The sequence below is a fragment of the Myotis myotis genome, unplaced genomic scaffold (assembly GCF_014108235.1).
Source record: "Myotis myotis isolate mMyoMyo1 unplaced genomic scaffold, mMyoMyo1.p scaffold_m19_p_2, whole genome shotgun sequence".
Lineage (NCBI taxonomy): Eukaryota > Metazoa > Chordata > Mammalia > Chiroptera > Vespertilionidae > Myotis > Myotis myotis.
The window spans coordinates 11,081,768-11,101,433 of NW_023416324.1; the positions used below are offsets into that span (position 1 = coordinate 11,081,768).

Sequence of the window (19,666 nt, forward strand, 5' to 3'; positions counted from 1 at the left end):
CTGGGATCCAGCCAGCAACCAAGGTAAGTGCCCTTGACCGGAATTGAACCCGGGACCCTCAGTCCTCAGACCGATGCTCTATCCACTGAGCCAAACTGGCCAGGGCAGTTCTGTCATCTTGATAGAACCCTCGAAGCATCTAATTTGGCTTCACGTGCTGGGAAAGAATGTTCTTTCATTCCGGTTATCGCCTTTTAGGAGACTGAGGACCATGTTCAAAACACATGACTGTCCTGACTCCTCCTCCCTGGGCTTCCACTGTGTGGCCGCCAGTCACACCCACCTTCCTCTGGGAATTGCAATGGCATGGAATTGCTCATACACGGAACACCTGCCATACGCCAGCTCTGCTAAGCAGCGCGCCCTCGTTACCCACTTGAACCTCATAACCACCTTGTGGGTCACAAGCCCTCACTGTCGTCTGAACTAGCACCTGTGCATGCTGAGGGCCCACCACCACCTGATGCCAACCTCCCCTCTCCACCAGCCCCCACCTGCCCGTGCCAGGTCTGCACCCACCTCCAGCTTCTGCTTGGTGTCAGCCCCGAGGAGATCACGGACATCTTCGTTGTAGATCTCCAGGTAGGAGGCCCGGACCAGGAACTTGGTGTTCTCCGCACACTGCAGGGAGCGGACAGAGAGCAAAGACAGACACCTGAGCCTCTGCTGCCTCCCTTGGCCCTGCAACCTGAGCCCCTGCAGCCAGACATCACGGGCGATGTGGGGCGGGGAGGGGATGGGGAAGGTCAGGCTTCACAGCGTCGCATCATCCTCATATTGCTGTTGTCTAAGGCTCTCTCTACAGGCCTCAAAGAAATGGGAGAGGCCTCCCATTGTTCAGGTAGAGAAACTGAGGCCACGGGTAAGGCCTGGACCAAGCACTGGGCCTGGGCTGATCCCCGGCAGCCCTCTCACCAGATGAGTCCCGGGTGCAGGTATAGTGGGCTCTGCAGCTGACCAGGGTCCCTGTCCACACGTTGCCATTCCCCAGATGCAGGAATCTCTGTGCATTGCCACAAATGTCACCTGAACTTCTCACCTGCAGCCCACACACTGGGATGACTGTTTTTTTTGTTTGTTTGTTTTGTTTTTTTAATATTCCAGAGATGAAGGGAGAGGGAGAGATAGAAACATCAACAAATCATGAGAAAGAATCATTGATCTTCTGCCTCCTGCACATTCCCTACTGGGGATCGAGCCTGTAACCTGGGCATGTGCCCTTGACCAGAATCGAACCTGGGACCCTTCAGTCGGCAGGCTGACGCTCTATCCACTGAGCCAAACCAGCTAGGGCTGGGATGACTGGTTTTGACCCAGCCCTTAGGGGCTCCAAGTCTCAGCTTCCCGTTCTTGAAAATGGGGGTGATGGTTACTGCTGGGCCAGGGTGGGGGTTCAGTGGGTTAATAAAGGGCTTTGCACAAGGCTTGGTCTGTAGCAACTGCTCAATAGAATGGAAAGCTGGCCCTAGCCGGTCTGGCTCAGTAGATAGAGCGTCAGGCTGCAGACTGAAGGGTCCCAGGTTTGATCCCGGTCAAGGACACGTGCTCAAGTTGTGGGCTCGGTCCCCAGTAGGGGGCATGCAGGAGGCAGTCAATGGATGTTCCTCTCTCACATCGATGTTTCTCTCTATTCCTCTCCCTTCTCTCTAAAATCAATTTTTTTAAAAAATCCGAAAATGGCAAGAGAAAAACATGCGAGGTGTCATGTCTCAGTTTTAAGTTCTCCCATCACGTTCAGAAAACCAGAGCCTGCCTCCGCTCATCCGTGCTATAGAGGCTCTGATTCATCCCAGAGTCAGAAGTGCTCTGGGACCCCACGGCCCCGGGCACCAGCCCTCCCCTGCCCCTGCCCTCCCGAGGCCGTACCTGCACACTCTCAAAAACGTGCTCGAAGGCCCTGGGGATGATGCCTCTCTGGGTGGGTGGGTTGGGCAGGCCCTGCATGGTGAAGGACTTCCCGCTGCCCGTCTGGCCATAGGCAAAGATGGTGCCGTTGTAGCCCTCAGTGACACCCTGCGTGGGAGGACCAAAACCCGGTGCTCAGCAGGCCCAGCACGGCCTGGCGGAGGGCCAGGGCCAGGGCCAGGTCTGAGCGGCTGACCCGGGACCCCTCCTGGGCCTCCCACCTCGATGTCCCTGGGCTGGGGGTGGGCAGGTAGACATGAATGAGGCACAGCTCTGTCCTCAAGCTCAGTGCCTGCTGGGGTAGGAGACTGTCCCTCTGTGTGTGGTTAAGAGCTTGTGCCCTGGAGGCTAGCCACCTGGGTTCAAATCGGGCTCCACCCTCTAGTGACTGTGTGCCCCTGGCCTGTTGGTACGCAGGCACGTTGAGCCTCAGTTTCCTCCTCTGAAATGAAGGGTCGGAACAGCACCTCCTCCAAGGCTGCGTGAGGTTTACCCGAGAAGTACTGCAGGCACTGGCAGTGGGGTGCTGGGGTACAGAGGTGCTCACTAAATGTCCGCCTGGATCGTGGGGGAGTGACTCCCATACAAGGCAAGAGGAGGCAAGTGTGATGTGGGGAGTTCAAGCCCTGGGCAAGGAGAGGGAGTGTGGGGGAGGGGACAGGATGGTGTGGGGAGATCCAGGCACAGCCTCCTGGGTAAGTGGATCTGGGGGAACTCAAGGGGAGGCTTGGATTTTGACAGGTGACAGAAGAGGAAGGCATTCCAGGCTGAGGGGACAGGTTGAGTGAAGACAGAGAGGAGGGAGGCTGGGGTGAGGGAGATGGAAGAAGAAGCTGAGAAGGAAGGTAGGGCAAACGGGTGGCACCCTGAGGTCATTCTTCGTTCAGATGCACTTATTCCTTCCCTGTGCCAGGCACCATGCTCTGGCAGGGGACAGAGCAATGAATCAGGCGGACACCCAGTCCCCGCCCTGGCACATAAGGACACAAATTCTAGAACCTCGTGTGAGGAGGGGGGAGCCCAGTGTCAGAACCTGGGCCAGAGAGCTGCTCCTGGACCCCAAGGGCCCACGTGGATCTCTGCCTGCTTCCACTGCAAAGGCCCACCCCGTAGACCGCATGGGGCCCTGGTCTCAGGGGACTGCTGGGGAAGGAAGACGGGCCACTGTTCACAGTTCCTTGGAGGGAGGCCTCATTTTCATGGGCAGAATTGGACACTGTCACCTCTCCCTTATCTGAGGAAACCCTGACCACTGGGTAGGCTGCACACGGGCACGGGTCCCTTGCGGAGGGGTGAGGCTGTGCAGACCCATCACCCAACCGGGGCCACAGCCAGGCTCCTCAGAGCCAGGGGCACACGAAGTCCCAGGAACATGGTGCAGCGCCCAGAGTATCAACGTCACCCAAACCCAGACAAGAGTCCACGTAAACATAAATACCCCTGCACCATCCAGGGGGGTAGCTACCAGCCACGCTAGTACATGCCTGGGGCAAATGAGATACTGCATTTATTTTATTTTAGTTAATTTACACTTAAAAATGGAAGCAGCGTAAAATATTTTCCCACTAAACACAGTTCAGTGTGCTTCATTTCATTTTTACCGGGGACACTCGCGCATCTGAACTGAGATGTGCTCTAGTGTACGATGGTCTTCTAGGAGCCAAGCAGCCAAGGGGGGACTTTGGGAAGCTTTGGGAAAAGTGAGCCCCTTCCACTGGGTGGACATCCAAGGACAAGGACCCGATGGGGAGAAGACTGGACGAGATGACCCCTCAGGTCCCTTCAGCCTGGAAATCCAGGACAGAGAGGAACAGCCTGCCATCCCCAGAGACTGGGGCCACCCCGGGAGAGCGGCCCTCGTCCTCTGGGCACCGTCCTGGGGCAGGGCCTGGCCACTGGGGCGCTCTGGGCTTCAGAACACTGCAGCCGTTCCAGGGTTCTGACTATCTTGGGGAAGATATCTTGGCGCAGCCAAAACTGGTGTTCTGGGGATGTTTAATGGCCTGCCGTCCAAAACAAAAAAGGTTCCGTGGTCACATCTATTTTGGAAACACTGGGTTAAAGAAGTTATAGTGGTTTCTTCAAGCGAGGGAGCGTGTACAAAGCATTTCCCAAACTTCCCCTCTTTACCTGGAGCCACCTGTCCCATCTCAACTAGTGATGCACTGGCAGGTGGGGAGCCCTTCCCCGCGGACAGCAGGTGCAGATCCAGCCCCACCTCTATCAGACTCCCTGTGGGGGCCCAGCTCAGTTTCCCCACCTGTGAAATGTGAGTGCCCCTCCCTGCTATGAAGCTCAAAGGAGCAGAAGCAGGAACTGGTGAGATCGTCCTCCCTCCCCCATAGGATTAAGAGAGGGCTCTGAATGCTGAGAGGGAGAAAGCAGAGGGATGGGGAGGGGAAGGGAGAAGGAGAAGGAAGCTGGAGAAAGTGGCTGGAGCGTTTAGAGAAGCCCTGAAGCTCACAGGCGAGGGTGGGGGCAGGCGGTCCGGCAGGCTGGAGTTCCGGTGGGAGAGGGGCTGCAGGGGTGGGGATGCGGGCAGCCTCAGCACTGGGCGCACTGGAGACCTGGGCACAGACCTGGTGGGCGGGTTCCTGCTCTCCTGCCCGCAGAGGTCTTCAGACCAACCTGCTGGTGTCCAGGGGGCCTCCGGCGGCCTGGGGGCAGTGCCGTCCCTCGGGACCCCTCAGGGCGGCCCAAGTCCTGCCCAGCCGGTCCTCGGAGGCGGCCTCCCGGCGCGCTCACCTCCACCAGCGGGTAGGCGATCTCGTTGTAGATCTGCTCCGTGAAGTGGTCCATGAAGTAGGCGCCGTCGAAGGTGAACTGCTTGGGCGGCTCGTCGGTGGCGCTGGGGTTCTGGATGAAGCACTGGCCGCGCGCCGAGTCCACCGTCACCACCGGCTGGCAGTTCAGCTCCCGCTCCCGCTGGTTCATGGGGCGGCAGCGCACCACCACCTTCACCGACTCCGAGGCCATCGCGCCCCCGCAGGGCTCCCCCGGGCGCGGGCCGACCCGGACTACGCGGTCGGGACAGACAACCGCCGGCAGGGGACCCCTGGCCGCCTGGAGCGGGGACGCGGCGAGAGCCGGGCGCAGGGGGCAGGGCCGGCACAGGGGCGGGTCCTCGTGGAGGGGTCGGGGCTGCGGAGGGAGGACTGGACGCCTCGCGGGGCCTCCGAGTGAGTCGCAGGCCGGAGCCGGGGCCGCTGCCTCCTTCCGCGGCCGGGCTCGTCTATCCCCGAGGCCGGGCCCTGGCGGGGAAGTGGGGGATCCGCGCTGCAGGCGCCGCAGGACCCAAGCTCCCAGCCGTCCGCTTGCCCTCAGGCTACCGCGGCGTTCGCGGTTGCATAGCAACGCGCGTGGCGTCACAGGTGGCGGCCCGCGGGAACGTCCACGCGCAGCCCGCGCTCCGCCGCCGCCCGAGTGTGGACAGGTGTAGCCCCGGCTCGAAGCCTGCCCGCGGGGGCTGCCTGCCCGCTCCCTTCCCCGATGCAGCCCCGGGGCAGAGGTGAAGCCACTGGCCCGAGGTTGCCCAGCTAAGCGGGGAGGCCAGGCCTGACGCCACCGCTGAGAGGTCCAAGAGGAGGGGCCTCTCGCGGGGTCAGAGACCTACTGAGACAGGCAACGAGGGCTTTGCTTTTCTCACATCCCTGACTAAGAGTCCCCGGAACAAGGCAAATTGTCCTTCCAATGCCGCCCTCGTTTTTTCTAAGCCTCAAGATGAATAAACAAAACACTCTGAGAGCCAAGGTCTTTTTAGCTGTAGAGGCTGCCTGCCTGGCCTGTCTCCCAGCTCAGCACACGTCCCTCCAGCCAGAACAGCCGCCTCTAGGCTCCACTCTGCACAGAAATAGTCAGCTACCTGCCAGGCATCTAGTAGGCGCTGGGAGACAGCCCAATCCCTGCCCTCCTGGCGCCCATAGTCTAATTGAGTGGGGGAGACTGACATCAAAAACAAATCTCCCACATACAAAAACCCCATCAATGAACTAGTCATTACAAACTAAAGGGCCGGTTCGGTGGAACATCCAACAGGGGAACCTTACCCGCACCTCTCCCCCGCAGGCTTCCCGAGAGTGACAGGAGCTGAGATGCTAAGGTTGAGTTAACCAGGCAAAAGGCAGGGAGGACAAGACCTGTCCGGGCCGTGCAAAGGTCCTGTGGCGTGCTGCAGGAGCAGAAGGAAAGCCCAAGTTGCCAGAGCACAGGACTTGAGTCTTTTTCCCACAGGAAATAACCGCTGAAGACTTTAAGCAGGAGAGAGAGGATTTGAAAATACTGATCCGATTCCTTCGGGACACCCTCTGCCTCTGAGAACAAGACCTGTCACTCTGCTGGTCAGCACCATCTGAAGGTACGTTGGCAAACAAAAACAAAACAGGAAAACCGAACAGAGACATCACCTTTCAAAGGAAAAGTCGGTACTGGACAATCCGAAGGAATGCGTTTTATTTCAAGTACATACAGTCAAGAGAGCTGGGCTACCCAGGTGGTGCTGGTTGGAAAAGAGAGAAAACTGATCTATGATTAAGACATTGACGTGTTTGCACACACGGTCAAAAACCTTGCCCTATTTGTGCCACGTGAACAATAAATGCTGTGAAAAGGAATGTTAAAGTGCTTTGGGAGCACCCGACACCGTATCCACATGGATAATTTGCACAAAACACATCCATCACAGAGGCAAAGCTCTGGCCTAAGCTGGGCCGGTTATCAGCTCTTACATGTGCGACTCCAGTGCTCTCATCCTGGGCCCTGTGTCAGCAAACCCCTCTCCTTGCCAGGGAAATGTAGGGCTGGGTACTCCCACTAGGGACCAGGGCTTTGCCCAGGGAGATGGGTTCAGGTAACAATGGCTGCACAGGGAATTCCGGGTTCCCGTTCACGTTCAGTACAGAATCAGCGCTGTAGTTCCAGTGAGATGAGCCCCCAAGGGCAGCTTCCTCCTATCTCTTCTGACAATAACGACAAGGTCCCTCGCCAAGACCCTCCTGGCAGCGGGATTGTAAGCTGGGAGCACCAGCTCCCCAGAACCCTCCCTCCATTTCTCTTCTGTGGGGCTGCTATTCATGGGAGGAGTCAGAATCTTGTTACTTTCAAGGCACCGAACAGTCACATCCAACTCCCAGGAGAGGGAGAGGGCAGCCCCAGATTCATGGCCAGGCCTCTGCCTTAGAAATAGAAGTTCACCCACAGTGAGCTTCCTCCCTCGCTTGGTAATTAGTGTCTGTCAAGTGTACCAATAAAGGGGGATACCTGCCCGTCAGCACGGGATCAGTCCCGCAGACTACAGTCATGTCCGTGACTTGCTCTGTCCATTGAGGCCAAGCCCCCCTGGCAGAGCCCACATCAGTTCTAACTGTGGATGGCTCTCCTCTGACCCCCTCCCCAGTGGAACTAGCCTAAGGGGGGCACGGCGGCTCCCGACAGCACGGTCAGCGCCACACTAAGGGCAATCCCCTCATCAGGTGACTTCGAAGGCAGCCACCAAACCTGCTGCAGCCTGCAGGCTGAGCGGGACTCTGGTCAACCCTCTAAGCCCGTGGCTCACTGCTATCCCCTCTCAGTCAAGCGGCAAAAGGAAATGCACCGTGTGTGTGTCATGGGGAGTGGAAGAGGCTGGGCAACCCTTCCCCGGAGCGGGATCCCCACCCTGTGGTTCTGAGTACAGACAAGCCGGCTTCCCAAGCGCTGCACGGGGATTCTTTGCCCCGATGGCTCGCGTCCCTCTCTGCACACAGGTGTCCACCCCGCGCATGGGCTTTGGGTGGTGTGGCTCTTCCTCCACCCTGGCCTTTCTGCCCTCCTACCCCTGCTCCTCAGAACTCCAGGGAAGACTCCCTTACCTCAGATGACTTGAGAAACAGGCAGCCAGGACGTGGCCCACGGGCTCCACTGAGTCATCTCTGTGTCTCTCATGAGAGAGCGGCTCTCCCAGGCCTTTGCCCAAAGTGAAACCTCACTCCTCCCGCCTCCCCAGGCACCTCACCCTCCGTGTCTGGCTGCCTGTCGAGCTCTCCGGAGACTCCCAGTCAGGGCCCCGGAGCCTGGCCTCCTAAGGAGAGGCTACCCCTCCACTGGGACTAACTCTTCCTGCTCCCGTGAAGCCCAGAGGACAAGCCCCCAAGCCACCCAGCAAGTTCACGGAAGCCTGGAGATCTGCTACCCGCCCTGCAGTCTCAAGGGGCCACATGTCGAGGGAGAATCCCCAATCTCAGGGCTCCGCCACAGTCAGTGAAGTGGTGGAAGGCTGGTCCAAGGGGCTGAGTGACTGGATGGAACTGACCAGGGGGGTGGAAGAAGGGCAGGGTGGCCTGCTGAGGCCCAGGGACCCGGGGGAGGCCAGGTCTGTTGGTGTGGGGCCCGGCCTCCTAGCCCAGGCCCTGCAGTTCTGCCTCGGACTTGGCGTGGCCAAGGGGCCGGAGCGTCCGGGGAGGCCTGCTCTCGGGCCCACAGTCCTGCTCCTCGTAGCCGGGGTTCAGGCGGCCCATGTCGAGCGAGCAGAAGAGGCTGCGTGCAGTCCCCGCATGGTGCTCCACCAGGGCCTCCAGGCTGGGGAACTCGGCGGGCAGGTGCTGGGGGAGGGAGGGGCTTCAGTCCCAGCTCCCCCTGCCCCATGGCTGGTGCCGGGCACCAACCACTCCCTCGCCTGGGATCCTGCCCCACTCAGAGAGGAGGAAGTTCGAGCTCAGGGAGGTCACCGTCCTGCTCACAGCACAGCCGGGCACCATTTCCTCTCTCTCTCCTCCCAGCCTGGCCGGGCCGGAGGCACTTAGCATGGAGGGAAGGGTGCACATCTAAAAAGGCCTGGAAACCTGTGATCATCCAAGACTCCAGACCTGGAGACTCAGAGGCTGTCTGAGCCTAAGGAGGCCCCTACCCTGAGTCAGCTTCCTCCTCTGCTAAGAGATGGTTAGGGTGTGGGAAAGCAGACTTGAAAGCCGGGATTCCCATAGAATGTGAAACATGGCACTAGCCCCAGACTCTGCTAGTGGGACCCCCCAAGGCCTCTAGAGAGGGGCGAGGGCGAGCCCAGAGGTAGAGGTGGGGTTGAGTGGGCCAGTGGGGCGGGGGCAGCAGGGACTATGACTAAGGAGCTCGGTGGAGGTAAAGAAGGGATGGGGCCAGAGAGAGCCCAGGGGGACCAGAAGGAGGGTGAGGGGCCTGAGGGCGCGTGGGGGGCTGACTGCCCGCACTCTACCTCCACGCTGTAGCGGCCCAGGTGGTTCCGGAAGACTTGGTGGGGCACCACGCCACACTGTGTCCGCACGGACAGGCACCACTGGCCGCAGGCGCCCGGCTCGGGCCACAGCAGGAAGGCCCCAAGCACGTCTCTCCGGAGCAGGACGAGGGCACTGGGCCTGATGGCAGAGGGAGAGGCTGAGGGTGGGACCTCTAGTCTGCACTGTTTCAGGCTGCTCCCAGGCAATGGTGTATCAGCCCCAGAGCATCTTTTAAAATACATATATTTGTTGTTGTTGTTGTTGATTTCAAGGAGGAAGGGAGAGGGAGAGAGAATCATTGATGGGCTGCCTCCTGCACATCCCACAATGGGAGACAGAGCCCGCAACCCAGACATATGCCCTGTGACCTGATTCATACACAGGTCGGCGCTCAACCACTGAGCCACGCTGGCTGGGCCCAAACCATCTTAAACAAGGTACCTGTCCGAGAACAGGGCCTCCAGGACAGGGAGCTTTTAGCCTTCCTTTCAGAAGGTTTCTAGGGCGCCCTTAACTGACAATTTCAAGAGCATTTCAAAGACCTGACACTGAGGGAGCTGTCGTCTGGTGCTGAGGTCTTTCCTCCTTGGAATGACCTCACTTGATCCTCCCACAGCCCGGCCACGAAGGTCCTGTTGTTGTCCCCTCTTTAAAGCTGAGAAACTGAGGCCCAAGATGCTGGAGACTCTGGCCCGAGATCAGGAACGCCCTGCCCTTGCACAGGAATATGCACCTACATGGCAGGGCCCTGAGGGGCAGGGGGCGCCCACAGCCAATTTCTCTGCTCACCCCAAGGGGCTGGGCATTCAGCCAGGCCAGGCCCCTCCTACCTGGAGATGCCAGCAAAGGCCCAGATGTTCTCGGTCAGGCTGCCCTCACTTTCCACCAGGCTCGTGGGGCCGCCAGGACCTTGCGGCCACGCCTCCCACGCGCCAGGAACTATGGAGACCATCCAGAAGTCAGAGGGAGAGACTGATTCGTCCTAACCCAGCCCACCTCACCCCTACAGGCCCTATGACCCCTCCTCACCAGCAGCCACACATCCAGCCTCCAAAAGACACATCTGCACACAAGCACAGCCCACACCAGCTCAGCACATCCACAGCCACACCATCACCGCTGCCAGCCCCGGCACTCGGATGCGGATGCACTCACGTGGGCACGACACACAGTCACTCACAGCACAGCCTCTGCTCGGAGGCGCCGGCAAGGCCTGGCAGAGAGACTTTGGGGCCCACTCCCTCCGACTCACACAGGTGCACAGGCCGCGCCCCAGGTACGCACGGGGCAGGCGTGCTCTGCTACTCACAGGCCTCCCGGGCCGACAGCTGCAGCTGGGTCTCGTAGGTGCAGCCGCGGTAGGCCCCGGAGCGGATCACCTTGCTGCGGATGGCCTTCTTGCGCACCAGGGTCGGGGAGCAGTAGGGATTCCCCAGGCGGGAATGGCGGGCACTCCCACAGCCTTCCAACTCCAGCAGCTCCTTCTAGGGTACCAAGAGGGCCCAGCGGGGTTGGCAGATCAGGTCTAGCACGTCAGATCAGGCGAGCCCTCCCTCTGAAGTCCAGCAACCACCTCCATGTGATGCCAAAACCTCACCCAGTTCCCTGCCCACTCCCTGGCTGGGGCTGGGGGGCTGCATACCCCACTGCCCATGGGCCCCTCTGCTGACAGCCGCCGGAAGGAGACCAGTGCACGCACGTTCTGTGAGAGCTGATCACGGACGAAGGGCTCCCGGACTAGGCCAGGGGGCCTCCCAGGGCTGGCCAGTGGCTTCAGGGGCACATCCCCTGTGGGCCCCGGGCAGGGCTCAGGCTGTGCCCGCTCTGCAGGGTGCTGCGAGAGGTAAGCAAGCTGGAAGGAGCGGCAGAGCAGCAGGTGCAGGATCTGGACCTAGGGAGGGGTGGGGCGGGGAGAGCTCCGGTGAGGGAGGTCTCCAGGCCAACACCTTAGGCATCAACGCACTCCCCAAAGGGGCATGCCACTCCTTGGCTTGGGATGCCCTTCCCGTAAGTGGGAAAACGCCTACTTACCCCTCAAAACCTCACCACCATGCAGCCTCCCCTACCGGAGCATCTACTCTGCTCCAGGCATCATGCTTGCAGCTGGGAACACCTGGGCTAAATGCACCCCACCCCATGCATTGGGTCAGCACCCTCTCAGAGGGCTGGCTAAGAGCCCAGGCCTTGGAGTCACAGGCCCTGGCATCCGACCCGGGCTCTGTCCCTTAGGAGCTGCTGTGTGACCCTGGGCAGAGCATGGCACCTCTGGCCTCATTCCCACCTCCCTGTGCTCCTTCCAAAGGAAGCACAAAAATTCCCAGGCAAAGGCCCAGCACTCTCCCCAGCACACACACTCCCACACATTGGAATTGTGAGCTCCAGATCCAAGGCCATGTCTCAGCCATGCTCTCCCCAGGAGCCAGCACGGGGCTGGGCCTGCAGGGTGATGGCCAGTGCTTGCTGCAGGATGGAACCAGACCCAGCCTCTTCTTGCTGAACTGGCTGCCAAGGCTGCTGTTTGCAGCGGCCACACTGGCTTTGACTTCCGGGATCTACCTGCCCACCCACTGACTCCACGGAGCCGCACACTGGAACCTGGGCCCAGTCTCTGCTCTGGAGGGACTCCAGTGTCTGTAATTAGGGACAGGCCTAACGATGACACGGTGTGGTTTAGGTCACAGGTCCCCACAAGGGAGTGGTGGGCTACGGGAGTCACAGTGGGCTGCACAGGCACATGGGCTGAGCCTTGAAGGGCCAGTTGGAATTTGCCAGGATGAGAAGGTGAAGGGCACCCAGGTAGAGAGAACAGCAGGAGCCAAGGTGTGGCAGGGTGACCTTCCAACACCGCAGTGCATGGCCTAGTCTTCAAGGCATACTGAGGCCACTGACTTGCTCCTGTGGAGTCCTCAGTGGGCAGAGGCATAGAAGGAGCCTGTGTGGCAATGTGTCCAGGTCTGGAGGGGGCTCAGGACAGCTTGGCCAAGCCCTCCATGGCCCCTCGGTCCCTGGAACCCCATGCTGACGCACAGCACCCTTCCACCCCAGCCTCAGTGGTGGTCCCCTGCCTGGGCCCCAGGTACCTCTCCAGGCTGTCTGCCCACAAAAAGGTGACAGAAGAGCTTGCTGGCCGGGCTCCGTGGGTTTCGGGCCACAAAGGCAAACTGGCAGTCGTCTGGGCACCAGGTGGAGTAGAGTATTCGCCTCAGGGCGTGTGCCATCAGGAGCACCTGGGGAGGCAGCGGGCATGACAGCCTCCGTCAGACCCACCACTGGGGCTGCAGCTGCCAGCCCAGTGTGAGCCAGCCCTGTGGGCCCCACACACCTGCTGGCAGGCCTCCTGGGCCTGCTCTCCAGCCTGTGTGCCCAGTTTCAGGCCCACCCAGCTCCTGGGGGAAAGAATTCTTCCCTCCTTCCAGGCCTGTCCAAACCCTGCTTCAAATCGAGAGGCAATACCTCATCCTTCCCTGGCTACTGGGCTTAGATCTCTTACTCCCTCTGCCACCTGCTGGAATCGCGGGGCATTCACAGCCTGCAGGGGGTCACAGAGAGGCAGGACAGCAGGCCCTGGGGTGCACTCCTGGTCTGGGAGGTGGATGAGCTGGGTTTGCATCCTGGCTCTGCCACTGTCTCTCTCTGTATGCCTTGGGCAGGTGAGTAAAGCCCTCCCCCCCCGTGATGGGGCTGTTGGTGGGTCAGTGAGACCTTGTGCAAGTGACACAGGGCCCCTTCGGTGCACACCTCTGGGACACCAGGGGCACCCGTCTTAGGAGGTGGCACCCAGCCTCCTAGTGTGTACCATCTGGCATGCAGTTAGTGTTCAACAAACACTGGCTTGCACCGGGAGAGGCTGGCTGAAGGAACAGGGGCCCTCTAGCCTCCAGCCTGAGTCTGGCCCCCCTTCTATAGTCATGAGAGGCTGGCCACAGCCCGCTGGGCAGGCCACGTAGAGGCCCAGGAACTTGCCAAAACCGCACGGGCCGTTCCTGATGCTCAGGCCAGGAGGTACTGCCTGGAGGTTTTGGAGGGCCGGGATCAGGGGTGAGGTGGATGAGAAACGGGCTGCCTGCTAAGCTTGCCTTGGGGGGCTCCCTGGAGAGAGGACTCCGAAGGCCCTGAGCAGGCTGGGAAGCTGGGAGGCTCCAGGGGCAGTGCAGGGCCTGCGTGGAGGCAAGTGCATCTTGGAGGATACCTGTCCTGCCCAGTCCTCACCTGCACCCCCAGGCTCCTACCTCACCCTCCCCGCTGTAGATCTTGAGGCCCTGGAGGCTGAATTTCAGGATGACGGCCCGGCGTCGGGGACAGTCCTGGTGGAACAGAGTTGGTGGGGGGCAGGTATTACCTCTCAGGCCCTGCCCTGCCCAGCCCAGCCTCAGTACCAGTCACTATGGGTGGTTAACCAACTCCCCCACCTGCCAGGGGACTGAGCCCTGGACAATGGACCCTCAGGAGCCAGGGAAGGGTGACTGACTCTTGGCAGACCTCCCCCAGCCAGGACCATCCCCCGCATCTCCCAGCTGTGCCTTCCACCCTGGGGACGCTTGTGACAACTAAGGGAGAGAGTCCCTGGGCATAGGGCATGTGGCTCCAGGAGCCTGGGTGTGGAATGGCTTTGGTCCTGCCCTCCCTGGGCCTCACTTGCTCCCTCTCTATGGTTGGGGGTGGGGACCAGATGGATGGTCCCAGCGGCCATTCCAAGGCCGGGACCCCCACCAGCGAAGCGCCCTCCTCAGCTCTCCTACCTTCAGTGCCCACAGCTGCTGTTGCACCAGCCACACGCCCTCCTGGGTGTCCAGGTCATCCACGGAGAAGGAACCCACGTACTGCTTGGGCGTGGGTGGGGGTGGGAGGGAGGCAGGGAAGTCAAGCTCATGGCTCCTGACCCCCATCCCCAAATCCTCCCCAAACACACACTGCTCTCTGGGTAAGCGTGGCAGAGCACTGTACTAGGAGTCCGCTATTTCCCAGCAGGTGGCCTTGTCAAGCCACTCAGCCCCGGAGGCCTCATCTCATCTATGCCAACACACACATTCCCGAGCCTGGGTCAGGGAGGGAAGACACAGAAATAGGTCCTCCCCATAGCTCCTCCCCACCCCCAGGACCTGCTACCCAGTCTCCGCCCACCAGAGCACCCATGGGAGAAGTGGGAGAAACCCACCTGGGCAAACTTGGTGATGCACCTGGGTCGGTGAGGGGCAGGGCCGCAGTCAGAGGCCCTCCGGCCCCTGGCCCCAGCCTTCTGCATGGCCCCCAGGGTGCCCAGCTTTAGGCCTCACGGGAGAGAAGGCTGCAAAGGGCAAGGCAGAGGGCTGGTTCCTAGGCAGTCGAACCCGTGCTCCCATTGGATGCCAGTCAGCTCCTTCATTGGACAAACCCTTACTGAGCATGTGCAGTGTGTCAAGCCAGGACTGGCACTGGAGACACAGGGGACACAGAGACCTGAACAGAATAACCCCCCCTCCCCGCCCCCATGCAGCCAACATTCTCGTGGGGGAAAGACATTAGATAAGACAGGGAATATGCTAGGTGGTGACAAAGTGGAGAGGAAGATATGAAATGCAGGTTGGGAGTTGACTGCAGCGGAAGGAGTGAGGTTTGGGAAACAGCTGAAGGAAGGGGTGCGGCAGTCCACGCCCTGGGTCAGACATTGACCCCTGTGCTCTGGGCTGGGCTTCTACAAAGAGCAGGGGGGTGGGGCAGTACCACCCAAGAGGAGGGGTGTGACAGCAGGGAGACCGGTCCGCAAAGGCACAGAGTGAAAGCAGCTGGGCCCTGAGGTGGCCGGAGCCAGCTTGGGACTTGGGAACGGCCGCTCTGTCCTGCGGCAGTGGGGAGCCACAGCAGGTTCCTGGACAGGAGCGCTGTAGCCTGCGGGGGTGGCCCGTGAGCTGGGCGCCTAGAGAGGCCTCACAGGCCCCTGGCTTATCAGCTCAGCCTGACTCCAGCCCCTGGCCCGAGACCCCACCACTGATGCTGAGCCAGGAGGCAGGAAGGCGGACGATGCCCGGGGGACTGCGGAGCCCCACCCCCACCCCATGACTGCCTCTGCCTGGGTCCCTGAGGCCTCAGCCCGTTTTTCCTGGGACCGACCCCAGCTGGCGGTGTCACCGGCCTACTTGCAATCACTGCGAGGTGGGTCCAAATCCTGTGTGACTTTGGGCAAGCCTCCTCACCTCTCTGAGCTGTTTCCTCGTCCCCAAGCCTGGAATAATGTGAGGCGTCACTGAGGAATGAGTGGAGGAGCAGGCACCCAGTGCGATGCCAGCCAGGCTCCCAGCCGATGCTCAACAAACACGGTCTCACGGGACGCGAGGCCCCACAGCCTGGTGTTCAGGAGGGAGCTTGGGAGACAGTGAGGTGGGACCACTTGCAGTGCCTCCTTGCACTGGGCCCATTTGACAGATCATCTAGTCTGGGAGGCGTGGCAGGAGGAGAGGCCTGTCCAAGGGCCAAATTCCAGGAAAAAGGAGGGATCAGACAGGGTGCTGGGCAGGAAATGGGTGCGTCCTGGGTGTGCTCAACCGGCCTGCAGGGGGCCTTGGAGCAGGAGGCTTTGGGTGCTTTGGAACAGACATTGACACTGCGCCTACCTCTGCCTGCCCGTGACCTCAGCCCCGGGCTCAGGCCCGAATGGAGGCAGCAGCAGCAATCAGAGCCAGAAAACAAAGGCTGCGCCATCCCCTGGAAGCCTCCCGACGCCTCCCTCCGGTGCTCCAGTTTCCTCACGCTTTTCGATTCTGGTCATCTTTCACATCATGTCTATGACCTCTTACGCCTTTTACGTTTAAGTAAAGCGAAGTTAGACGTGTAACAGGCACCAAAGCTCCGCGGCTCCCACTCCAGGTGCGGAGGGGGGGCTTCCAGTGGACCGACCTTCCAACTTCCTAATCGCAGCACGGGCTGGGAGGCCCTGCACCCGCGGGCGGTGAGGATCGGGCGGTGAGGGTCGGAGGAGGCAAAGACGGAACAAAGCGGGGGAAAGGGAGAGGGAGAGAGAACAGGATGAAAAGGCCGCTACAGAAGTGGAAAGAGTGAGGGGTCAGGAAGACAAAAGGGGAGATGAAGGCGAGACGGAGGGAGGGATACGGAGCACACTCCTGCCTGTGCGGACGGACGCAGCCCCTCAGACAACGCAAGATGGGAAGGAGCCTCCTGCGTCACCACAAACACCTTCCCTCGCACATCGCACACCGAGACAGCTGTCTAGGGCTGGGCACAGCCTCCGCCCGCGGATCCAGAGGGGTGGCTCTTGGGGATGCCCAGGTCCAGGCAGAGGGGATGGGGAGGTCATTGGTCCTCTCATGAGCCCCACCCCATCCATTATCCCCTGGAAACTCCCCCAGGAAACTGGAAGTTCCTCCCTCCCTCTCCCTCACTTCCAAGCCGCAGGGGCCCTTCAGCCCCAAGCCTGGAGTTGGGGGCTGCCCAGGGGACCAAGGAGGGTTCCAGGCTCACCCTGACCTGCATGCCTGTTCCAGCACAAACACCCACTTATCCATTTGGACCAGACCTGTTTTTTCTGAGGTTTTGCACAGGAGCCCATGGGCCCAGCACCTCCCTGAGGGGACACCTTTGGAAGGAGGAGGGGCTCTTGCTCCCAGGTTTCCCAGGTGGCCCTGCTTGGAGACGGGGCTGGATGGGCTGACTTGCCTGGAGGGTTCAAGGACAGAGGTCCCGCTCCACGTTACCACAGCTGATGGAGGGCCCCCTTTCCAGCATTCTGGGACACTACTCAGCCTGCAGAGTCTGGGCTTAGCAAAGGGTCACTCCGGGGGGTGAAGTCACCTGCCCAAGGTCACCGGGGGCGGGGGGGGGGGGCAAGTGTGGAAGCAAACCCAGGTCTCTGGGGATCTTCCTCAAGGCCAGGCTGTGCCCTTCTCTCAGGCTCCCCTCCCCGAGCAGGGTGTCCACCTTCAGAGTCTGGTGGGTCCCAGCCTATCCAGCTGCTGCAACACCTCAGGGGCTGGGGGGCGGATGGGATCAGCAAAACAGCAGCTTTCTCTCTCTAACTGCCAGATGGTCTGGGGCTGCCAGGGCCCCCCCCAGTCACCTGCTTCACTCCATTGCCTTTGGCTCAGCTTCCCAGATGCAACACTCCCCCCCCCCCCCTGCCCTAACACACCCTCCAGTGCCACCCCCCGACCTGCCCTAGGCCGGGAGGAGAGAAACGGAAACCCCGCAGCCCAGGGCCAGGGCCAAGTCCCTGGATTATGGGTCCCACCAGGTTGGCTGGTGTGACCTTGGGCAAGTCACTTCACCTCGCAGCCTCCACTCCCTCACCTGTAAATGGGGAAATAACGGCAGCTACCTCCTGGGGGGCACTGGTTTCTTCCGAGACTATTTCCTAGCGGGACTCCGGGCCAGGGGAACAAACAAAGTCTCAGCCTGATGGAGCACTCAGGCTGGTGGGGGGCCGGGGCCCGAAACCAACATGGGGGGGCGTTAATGATTCAGAGAGAAACGCAGCAGGGGAGGAGGAGCTGAGGGTGTGTGGAGGGAAGGGGGTGCTAACACAGGTGGTCGAGGACGGCCTCTCCAAACACGACCTGCGCGGAACGTGCTGTTTTCAGGAGGGGCCGGCGCAGGGCGGAGCGCTCACGGCGGGGGATCATCCCTACGATTGCTGATTCCTGGGGAGCGCTGCGAGGGCTTCCAGGGCAGCCCCGGCCCGGGGCAGAGGAACTCCCCGGACCCACCGAGGGGCGAGCGAGGCAGGACGCTGCAGGGACCGGCGGGGGTGACGGGTGGTGATGGTGTTGGAGGCCGGGGCAGAGGTGGGTGACGGTGATGGGCGGGGGGGTGACGGAGGGAGGGAGCAGAGGTGCTCCTCGCCACCGGAGACCCTCCCCCATCTCCGCGCGGGAGGACCGAGCCCGGCACCCGCCGACCCCTGCCCTGGCCCGGCTCCCGGCTCTCAGGCGCTCACTCACCGCGGCCGCCGCGTCTCAATCCCGCTGCTCCGCGCGTCTCCTCCTCCCGCTCAGCCGCCCGCCGCCCCCGGCAGCCCCCACGTGGCCGGAGGAACCAGCATTCGGATCACCTGGCGGCGGAGCCCGGCCCTTGCCCACCAATCAGCGCCCGTAGAACGGCTCCGCTCGGTCGCACCGCCCAATCAGCGGCCGCGAGGGGCCCTGGCACCGCCCCCTTCAGCTCGCACTCCGCCTTAAAGGGTTGGGGGTAGGGGGTAGAGTCCCCGCCCGCCGAGGGCGCCTCTTCCAGGTTGGGGTCTCCCGGTGCCCAAAGCCTCGCTGACAGTCCCCCCCTCCCGGAGAGTCCTTCCCGTCCCGCCCCCTGGCTAGTCCTCCCTGCCATCCAAGCTGCCCCAACGGTCCTCCTCCTCCAGGAAGCCTTCCCTGACCACCAGGGACGGACTCCTCCGCCCACTGCGGAGCCCTCGCGCCTCTTGCTGGTCGTCCCACTCCTCTAACTAGAGAGCCAGCCGTTCTGGTCAGGAGGCGAGTCCATCCCCAGTGCGAAGGGCAGAGCCTGCCCTGAATGAGGTCAGGGTCCCGTCCCGGGGAGCCCGGCCAGTCTCACCCTCCCTTCCCTCACCTGGAGTTGGGCGGGGGTAGCTCATCTTCCTCCGAACCCTTCTCAGAGGATTATCTGAGCCTGCGTAGCTCGGGACCTGCTTCAAGACGTCTCCTCATGAACACTGTACATGGGCCGGGACCCTGCCCTTCCGTTACAAGGAAGCCCACTTCGATGGGGAAATCCACTCAGCAGGGGAAAGGGCTGCGCCAATCTAGCCAGAAGTGTCCCTGACAGCTCTGAGCTGGAGAGCACTCTTGTTCCCATCAGGCCAGGCATTCTACTCTCCAGGTGCCAAAACTCAAATCGCAAACCCGGTGACACCCCAGAAAAGCCAGGACACAGGTGCTCAGGTCCAGGGGGGACCAAAGGCTGAGGTGAGCACCCTGGCAGAGAGAGACTTGGCCTGGGTCTGAGGACCTCAGGGGAGTCGGGAAGAGGCAGGGTTGAGCCAAGCCTGGGTACCAGGCATCCCCTTTGTCTCCCCAGAGCCTCTGAACGCCTTCCAGAGGCAGCAGTGAGGTGTAATGGCTACAGGCGTGGTCCCAAGTCTGGGCACTTCACATTCACCAAATGGGACCTCAGGCAAACACCTTAATCACTTTGGTCCCCGAGTGACTCTTCTGGAGGAGTTACTAACACCGGACTCACAGGGACGGGAGGATTCCAATGAGTTAATGTGGGCCAAGTGCTTGGCACAATGCCCGACCCATCCCGTTCCATAGTAAGCGAAGTGCTCAGTAAATATTAGCTGGTATTAGACTTTGCATTTATTCTTAAGTGTCTTTTGTACATGATTGAATGGCAAGTGTTTATTGACTTCCACATGCCAGGTGCTCTGGGAAACCCTTCAGTGAGGAGGCCATGTGACAGCCTTGAGCCCAGGAATGAGAAGGATCAAGATGGTTTACAAATTGGTCTGGCTCTCCAAAAACCACAATTTGTGAAGCTCAGGGTACATAAAGGATAAAGGGTTAATTCTTTTTTTTAAAGGGTTAATTCTTACTAGC

At 60.9% G+C, this 19,666-nt stretch overlaps 2 protein-coding genes across 20 annotated transcripts in view; both read right to left on the reverse strand.

The window, feature by feature from the left end:
* Nucleotides 1–6,189, reverse strand: part of KIF17 (kinesin family member 17) — a 32,786-nt gene extending 26,597 nt beyond the window's left edge. For 11 of the 13 annotated variants that reach the window (XR_004974490.1, XR_004974488.1, XR_004974489.1 and 8 more), the window contains exons 1-3: nt 4,651–5,489; nt 1,867–2,013; nt 520–621 (exon numbers count right to left, since the gene is read on the reverse strand). Coding sequence is in view for 9 of the 13 variants with exons in the window: in XM_036353112.1 (XP_036209005.1) it covers nt 520–621; nt 1,867–2,013; nt 4,651–4,881 (480 nt within the window). In the remaining 4 variants the exon portion in view is untranslated. Of the gene's footprint in view, nt 1–519; nt 622–1,866; nt 2,014–4,650 lie in introns of all 13 variants that reach the window. The other 2 variants (XM_036353105.1, XM_036353108.1) reach the window with 2 other exon arrangements.
* Nucleotides 6,190–6,337: 148 nt separating this feature from the next.
* On the reverse strand, nt 6,338–18,160 carry SH2D5 (SH2 domain containing 5). Of its 7 annotated transcripts, none has more exons than XM_036353115.1 (10): nt 18,056–18,160; nt 14,284–14,412; nt 13,868–13,948; nt 13,358–13,432; nt 12,209–12,355; nt 10,771–11,019; nt 10,438–10,612; nt 9,959–10,067; nt 9,107–9,266; nt 6,338–8,480 (listed from the first exon to the last, which is right to left on the reverse strand). In XM_036353115.1, the coding sequence occupies exons 2-10, from the start codon at nt 14,368–14,370 to the stop codon at nt 8,277–8,279; spliced, it is 1,287 nt and encodes a 428-aa protein (XP_036209008.1). In that variant the 5' UTR covers nt 14,371–14,412; nt 18,056–18,160; the 3' UTR covers nt 6,338–8,276. The 7 variants fall into 7 exon arrangements, with proteins under 7 accessions (XP_036209008.1, XP_036209009.1, XP_036209006.1 ...); XM_036353116.1 differs by having other exon boundaries at nt 10,828–11,019; nt 13,868–13,951; XM_036353113.1 differs by having other exon boundaries at nt 13,868–13,951.
* Nucleotides 18,161–19,666: the final 1,506 nt, after the last annotated feature.

Coding starts and splice junctions, on each gene's coding strand:
- SH2D5 (XM_036353113.1), bottom strand. CDS start 14,370: ATGCAGAAGGCTGGGGCCAGGGGCCGGAGGGCCTCTGACTGCGGCCCT. Junction 11,020..12,208: donor TGGGCAGACAGCCTGGAGAG/GTACCTGGGGCC, acceptor ACCCCTCCCTAG/GTCCAGATCCTGCACCTGCT. Junction 9,267..9,958: donor GCCTTTGCTGGCATCTCCAG/GTAGGAGGGGCC, acceptor CTCTGCCATCAG/GCCCAGTGCCCTCGTCCTGC.